Source organism: Acanthaster planci, linkage group LG09 (genome assembly GCF_054643075.1).
Source record: "Acanthaster planci isolate LZ-2023a linkage group LG09, COTS_SCS, whole genome shotgun sequence".
NCBI classification, from domain to species: Eukaryota; Metazoa; Echinodermata; class Asteroidea; order Valvatida; family Acanthasteridae; genus Acanthaster; species Acanthaster planci.
The window spans coordinates 11867055-11874386 of NC_141785.1; the positions used below are offsets into that span (position 1 = coordinate 11867055).

General features: G+C 44.1%; 1 protein-coding gene across 2 annotated transcripts; it reads right to left on the reverse strand.

Annotated features, from left to right (window-relative positions):
- Positions 1 to 569: 569 nt before the first annotated feature.
- On the reverse strand, positions 570 to 6737 carry LOC147798138 (monocarboxylate transporter 12-like). Of its 2 annotated transcripts, none has more exons than XM_087141609.1 (4): positions 6346 to 6737; positions 3223 to 3366; positions 1821 to 2663; positions 570 to 1605 (listed from the first exon to the last, which is right to left on the reverse strand). In XM_087141609.1, the coding sequence occupies exons 1-4, from the start codon at positions 6482 to 6484 to the stop codon at positions 1478 to 1480; spliced, it is 1254 nt and encodes a 417-aa protein (XP_086997735.1). In that variant the 5' UTR covers positions 6485 to 6737; the 3' UTR covers positions 570 to 1477. The 2 variants fall into 2 exon arrangements, with proteins under 2 accessions (XP_086997735.1, XP_086997734.1); XM_087141608.1 differs by having other exon boundaries at positions 6304 to 6737.
- Positions 6738 to 7332: the final 595 nt, after the last annotated feature.

Consider the following 7332-nt stretch of genomic DNA (forward strand, 5'->3'; position numbering starts at 1 on the left):
TGAGAGATTTGTTCTGCCATTTCCCTGGAAGATCTCTTGTGTGAATAAATTGCCAAGAATCCATCAAATGGTGATATATAATAGCTTCTGGTAAGACAGATCTGCGGAAACTAATCAAAGAAGTGGAAAACGTCAATTTTACGACAGAGGATATGAAAATTTATCGTTTTAGCTAACTTTGTGTTTAATTTTTCCCTTTTTGCTGGGTTTACCTTGAAATTACTTGATTTCACATAAAAGACTAGTAACTCTTCTGATCAAAAAAATTTATTTCTTCCAGGTAGGAAACCTTTTTTTGAACTTTACTTCGTTTTTTGTTGGGACCCATTTTCGTCATTTTCCGTGTTTTTCACCTTCCGTGATTCCCCTCGGGTCATCGGTGATACTTACTGGAAGACTGATGAATCCTTTGTATCCATCAGTTCATTTCTTCAAGACAGAGAACCATTTGTCTAAAGTTCGGTTCTTTTTTCATGCGGATTCAAATTTCCGCACTGAGTCCGACATGACTAGACAGCGGTCATAAATGAAATGTCCGGATTTTGGGCATGGCATACACGTACACACACACAGACAAGTGTGTATTTGCCTGCAACTGGGGACCCCCTATTGTTCCTCTTTTGTTTGTACTTTAACTTTTTTAGAAGACCACCCATATGTTTTGTACACAGTTGTCAATCGGGGACCCTCTGTGAATCGGGGACCTTATTGTCCTCTATTGTTCAGGGTCCCCAATTGAATGCTGAAACAAACTCACACACACCTGGGGACGAGTGCGTTTCGGTACGAGTTGACTTTACTGCATTGTACTAATACGTATAACGACGTCAAATTGCCCGACTAAAAGACCCGAACAAAAACTTTCCGTTGTCATCCATACAGTTTCTTTCTTACATGCTACTTTCTCATTAGAGCGTTCATAATATTCCTCACCATTCACTAGTAGAGAAATGTCAGGGAAAACTCGGCGAAACTAAAAAAAATCCTCTCTAAAATGTTGGCTTCACTTCCAACTTCTGACTCTGTTACTTTGGAGGTACGTAAGAAAGACGGGCAAAAGTTTGGCAGAAATAGTATTTTTGTCATGTGCAAGTTATCAAAAGGGACTTTGAGTGTTTAAATACTAATCGGTATGTAAATAAGGGGCAAACAACGTTTTCTGAGCTTGATGTTGACCGATTGCCTTTGGGGTCCACCTGTCCGAGTCAAGAGCCATTTTACTGGCTTCTGGCTATAGTGGGATACAGTACGCATGTGCACAAACTAAGTGAGGGCATGAACAAACGTGAGCTCGAAGCTGCATTCGCTTTTGATTCCCCCCACCAAAAGCTACGGATACGCACGTGCTCCGAGGAACAGGTTTGCCAGGTCCTGTTAGGCCTCCATGTATTATTAAATCACATTGTTACACATTTCTACTAGATTAATAGGTAGATTAATCCTTTCTCACGAGTTAACAAAATGCCACGTCTTAGCCCTAAGATTTTCTGCAAGGGTTGCTGTTGTGCAGACACAAGCAAAGAAGTGGGACTGCCGAAACCATCTGGACGACGCCAAGGCAGAAGAAAGCCAGATCGTAACTACCAGAATGATCATAAATCCACCCTGAAAAAAAACCAGAACACTTCTTAAAATAATTTACTGCATGTTTCTGGGTCATGGTGGAAGCAAAGTTAACGTAAAGATTCAATTTTGTTATCTGATCGAAGTAGGTACATGTATGTGGGAAGTACATGTATACCTGATTTCAGTGGGACTCTTCTTGTGTTCTAAGATGTACCCCTAAAAGCCATTCCTAATCTTAATAGAGAGGATCATACCTGGAACAAATCCGGAAAAAAACCGAAAGACTCCAGACAGGAAGCCCATCCAGCCGATGGCGTTGGCCATTCTATCGATCCCTAAGAACTCCTTCACCATGACGTCACCAATGGCGAAAACCGCTGCCATTCCAGCTACATAGACAATGGCGTTTATCGATATCAACCACCCAGACGTCAGCAGTGGTTCAACGAGAAATGAAGTGGATACGAGGACGACGGTTACCAACATAACGCTGGTACTCGTGACAATCTTTTTGAATACAACCACACTGGATACGAGGATACCCATCAAATGGGCCAATCCAGCCGCTGCCACCATGGAAGCAGCTGTATTATTGTCAATACCCTTGGTAACGGCGTGTGGAACAAAGTAAATGACCCATGCACCCTTATTGATTCTGTTAACCACGACCATGGAAGTTATAATCCAAAAATTGTAGTCTGTCATCAGGGAAAAGTCAAAACCTTTCCATGCGCTTCGGCAGAAAGATTTGAAACGCGACATGTTGCTGTCTTTGGTTCCGTCAATCTGGTTTTGTTGAGTGGTAGGCGGCTCGAGGGGTACGTATTTGGTCGATGAATTGTTGCCACTAATTGGTTCAACCGCGGGGATGAGAAGTGCGCCACATACTATAAGATGGGCGCCAATTGATCCAATGAGGAATAAAGCTCCTCGCCATCCATACGTGTCTATAAACAGTTGTATCAGAGGAGGTTGGGTAATCAGACTGAATGAATTGCCAGTTTGACCGATTCCAGAAGCCAAAGCGAAGTCTCTGTTGTCAAAATGCTGTGCGAGGGTAGCCCGCGTCAGAACGTTGGCCATACAGTATCCTGTCGCTGTTAACGGAGGAAAAGACAAGACTTAGTCTCCCCATTAAAGGTATAAATACGATATGGACTGATGTGAGAAAAAAAGTGCCTCGTTTCCTAAACAAATTGATTGATCAAACCAAATGTTCCCTTCGCTTGGTTCATTGAAGCACGATATGCTTAAAGCCATATCGCTGACGACTGATGAGCGAACCTCGGTTCCAACTCTGAGTGGTTCCGCTACTTTATTTCTTCGTCCCGTAATTCACGACAGAAGGAACCAGTGATGAGAAATGAACGAAGAACGGATACTGTGCGAATACTGATGGAATTTCTGTGTACGAATGGTTAGATAATGATGACCCCAGAGGGACCCTATTGCATACCCGGCCTGGTGTACAGTGACCGTCCATAACGGTTACCCCACTGTTCATGATCACTCCGCTCAGTGATTACGAACGTCACTTTGCTTGAGTAGTCAAGTCGTATCTAAGGCCGTGGCTACGCCATTAGTGACTTTTTTTTAAAACTAACGAGTGACCTGGTCTGGTCAAGCTCGCTTTGATTACTGTAAAGCACATCCTACCTAGTAATAAATTCAGTGAGAGTGCCAGCTGTAGAACGCTCGATGCTTGTGACGCAATGATGAGCCCAGCCGTTACCATGACACCAGCAACTATGACAACCAGTCGGGCACCAAATCTTTTACCCAAAGGCCCGGCTAATGGTCCTGCGCAAAGGAGAAAAACGAGACGCAGAATCATCTTCATCTTGGTCTTAGGTTTTTTTCTTGTCCTGTCTTGTTGTATTCTTGCCTAGTATTATTGTAAGAAATGCGCTCGTGCACCTTTTAGAATTTAACCGTGGCTTAGCATTGTCAACGATGACTGCGTTTTTCTCCTCTATCCATCAAGTAATCACGGTAAACTCTAGTAAGTCATTTGGCAGTGGATTTGTGGATGGTAGTTTTTGTAAATTACTGCTGACTTGGCCTTGCGCAATGATTTTAGTTGGACAAATTATTACAATTTTACATTACAACAAGAATATGCGCGAAAAAAGCTATTTGTGTTTATATTCTTATCCAAGTACGGCGGTTAAACTGAGTGGGTTTCGTTTTCCGCACGCGATTCACGCGGGATACAGTTGTACATACACGGCAGGGACACTGAATACCTCTTCCCCAGTTTGCTGAGGATTGGCCATCCATTTACCAATTTGGAGAATTCGTTTTCAGTTTTATACATAACATGCGAGAAATGCTTTTGACTTCCACGCGGGCAGTCTATTTGCTATGGAGAAATCTTACTGCCGCAACACGTGTAGCAAGGATGATATTCATGAACTTGCCGACATTCCGCCTCTAGCAGAAGCACCCCTTCAGCGTTTGAAAAGATGGTGGGGAGTGTTCATTTTGTTGTTAGCGATGCGACCGTAACGCATGCATTTCGTTGGCGTTTGTGAACCAGCGAAGTTCAGTTCCGACCATAGGCTCCGAAAGAGCCTCCTTCGGTAAGAAAATGGCGTCCTTTCCCGGTCTAGCTCCAGGCTCACATTTGACACGTCGATGATTTTCCAGTTTTGGCTCCACTCCTCATTAATTTACTCAAGAGGGCATAACTACTCGTATTATCTTCAGGCAAACTTGAATTCTCCGACCTGATTGGTCGATCAATGGCAACAACAGTGTGACATGGTGTTTTGCAAACCCGAGGGGGCAAATGGCACTCGAGGCCAGGCCAAGCCAAGTCCAGGATGTCATTTGGCCCCGAGGACGTACAAAACCCATGGACCCCGTCACTGCAGACAACAATAATTGTTTTGTTATACCATTGTAATAGATTTCACTGCATGAAAGGATCTTGCATCATAAATTTAAACACTCTGACAAATTGAAACAAATGAACAGTAAACTAAATACTAAATTTTAAAGAAAGTTATCGACGTTGATGTCCTTTGTTGACCTATTTTTGGGGGAGGGAGAAATCACCGATACAAACGTGTTTAACAAAGAAACCAGGGATTCATAAAACCCTGAGGATTATGTCGACTGGTTGAGTTTAAAGAACATTATTTACGCCAAATTCTGTTGAAACGTATTGACATAGCAGCAGAAACGGTGATCAGAGCATACTCTTGTTCCACGAGCGTAGCTGGGTGCACGAACGGATGTTCACAGGTCTCCATCATGGTCATACCATCATGGGTATCTACCCTCGTACCCAAAATTACGCCATCGTCTCGAGTGTCATTTGCCCCCTTGGGTGTACAAAACACCATGGACCCCTACACTGCAGGCAACAATTCGTAAGTGTTGAAGGGTTCCTGTCAAGCCCCGCATAATGCGCTGTTGTAACTCAACGCACTGCACAGTTTTTACGCTAAAAGCAAACACACATCTGAATGGCTATAAATTCGAAAGTGGGGCTATTACCCGTGCCGATCGTCACGAATTGTACGTACAAACATTACATTACGTTTCCCGGTCCTTTTAAATATTATTTGCGGCTATTGACGACTATATTGTGGTACATCGGTGTAAATGTTTTGCTGTTCACACGTATGGTACATGCCTCTTCGACCATTAGGGTGTCGTGATATGCCAACAGCACGCGCGCGTCAGCCGAGGAATGTGCGCGTGAGTGCGATGGCACCGCAGTGATGGCGTCTACTCGGATTAGTCTCGAGAGGGTTTTCAGTTACGTGATTTTTGACGGTCATCGTTCAATTTACACAGATATGCATGGGAATGCGCACGCCTTCGAAGTCTCCAACATTCTGTTGTCCATGAAGCTGCCAACCAAAATACACAGATTCGAAAATGCACACACGGCCACGGATATGGTACGCTTTTTGAAATGCCTTTGCCCGTCATGTTACGTCATGTGAAAAACATTATACGGGACACAAACGCACCACATTATAGCGAATTTATCCGCAAGCAAACTTTACGCGCAGTAAAGATGTTAAGCCTATAGGGACCTATGCGCGAAAACGCGCCACCTTGGAATTGACGGTAAATTTTGCAAAAGAAAGGTTGCAAGTGCTCATCGAGGCCAAGGTCTGCCGAATTTTCTGACGTCTAGTCCTTCGGGTTGCAGATGTGCATTTTGCTTTTAGCGTAAAAATAGCACAAAAGTGAATAAAAATGGAAGAAGTGCTCGCCGGATGAAATGACCCGAGCTCTCGGTGCGAGGCACCTTCATCAGGGGAACCATGGCTTGCCATGATATACCGCAGGTGGAACAAACGCCAAGTTATATGTCCCACTGTTTGTTGTCATAGATCGACCGATCAGAATTGAGAATTCAACTTTGTCTGAGGATAACATTAATTATAAGACAGTGACGACTCAAATGAATAAACTATTTCACACTGATGCGTTTTGCTTCAGTTCATCAGATAAACGATATGCCTACCATGCAGGGAAGACGTGAATGAGTCGTCTCGTTTGCATGGCGCTACGCGATTGGATCACACCCCAGAAATATACCGAATATGCGTTGCCCGCACAACAATACGAGAAGTATAAGTCGTTATAATCGAAACTTGGCCAGTATCTTAGACTAGAGCAGCGCCCACCGCTTTCGTCTGAAGTTCATGGACCAAACATATCTAACAACTTGTCATCAAGTCTGTATGATAGCCTTAAGAAATATATGCTCACCCAAGAGATCACTCACACACTCGATGACCGCAAAGACCGTACCTAGCACCCAGGTGTCGGAGTCAAACTCCTCTTGCATGGCCACCAACATCATGCCAAGAGATTTCACGGTGGTTATGTTTACAAAAAACTGCAGAAAGACAGAAACTGTCGCTAAAAATCCGGGACCTGACACCCTCATGTTGCCTTTTAGTTAAGTTTCACGGCATGTAACTATTCCGCATAATCACCGCAAGTGCACACGTCTCTCACAAGTTCCACCCAGTCCAATACTGTGGAATGCCTTTTGCCCTGCCTTCTGCTTTTATGGTCGACACTGCACACATCATATGCTCCAACTGCGATGACCACAATAAGTAGGTAGTATACCAGGCACGAAATGGGACAGAGGGGTACCCCCCCAACAAGTTCAATCCCTATACCGTACACACCCCAGCCTATTGTCAATTAAAACCCCCCCAGATGTCTGAAAAGAATTCCGAGATACCAGTATAACAACGACCAACACAAAGGCCGGGGGGGGGGTTCTCTCTGTCCCATTGTTTCTTCATTATGCTAGGTAGTATTTCCAGTCCAAAAGTAAATAGTAAATTCATGAATTATTTTGTCCTGTTACAGTGAAGGAACGTATTCAAAGTGTCGTGGTCAGTGCCCTAACACCACTCAAGCATGTCCGTTTCCAAACCAGTGTCACTGATGACCGTTACGCATGGACCATTATTCGGCCTTGCTGTTAATACCTCTATTTAGATCACGACTCACCCCTTACCTTGGACCAAGGCTGAATTTGCATTGTTCCGTCGCCGCACTTTTGATGTAAAGCTTCAGAAAGTCCAAAACTGCTTCACTCATGGGTCAATGCAGCCTGCCACGCAGCAACCTCCCGGAACCCTCGCGCGGTCCACCTGTGGCAATTTTACATCGAGCCACCATATTATGTTTGATAGGTTTTGAAAGAATGATCCCTGTAGCTGAAGCTCCACCGCCCGAGACACTTTAGGAAGATAGGGAGATAGTTAAAAAGCGAAT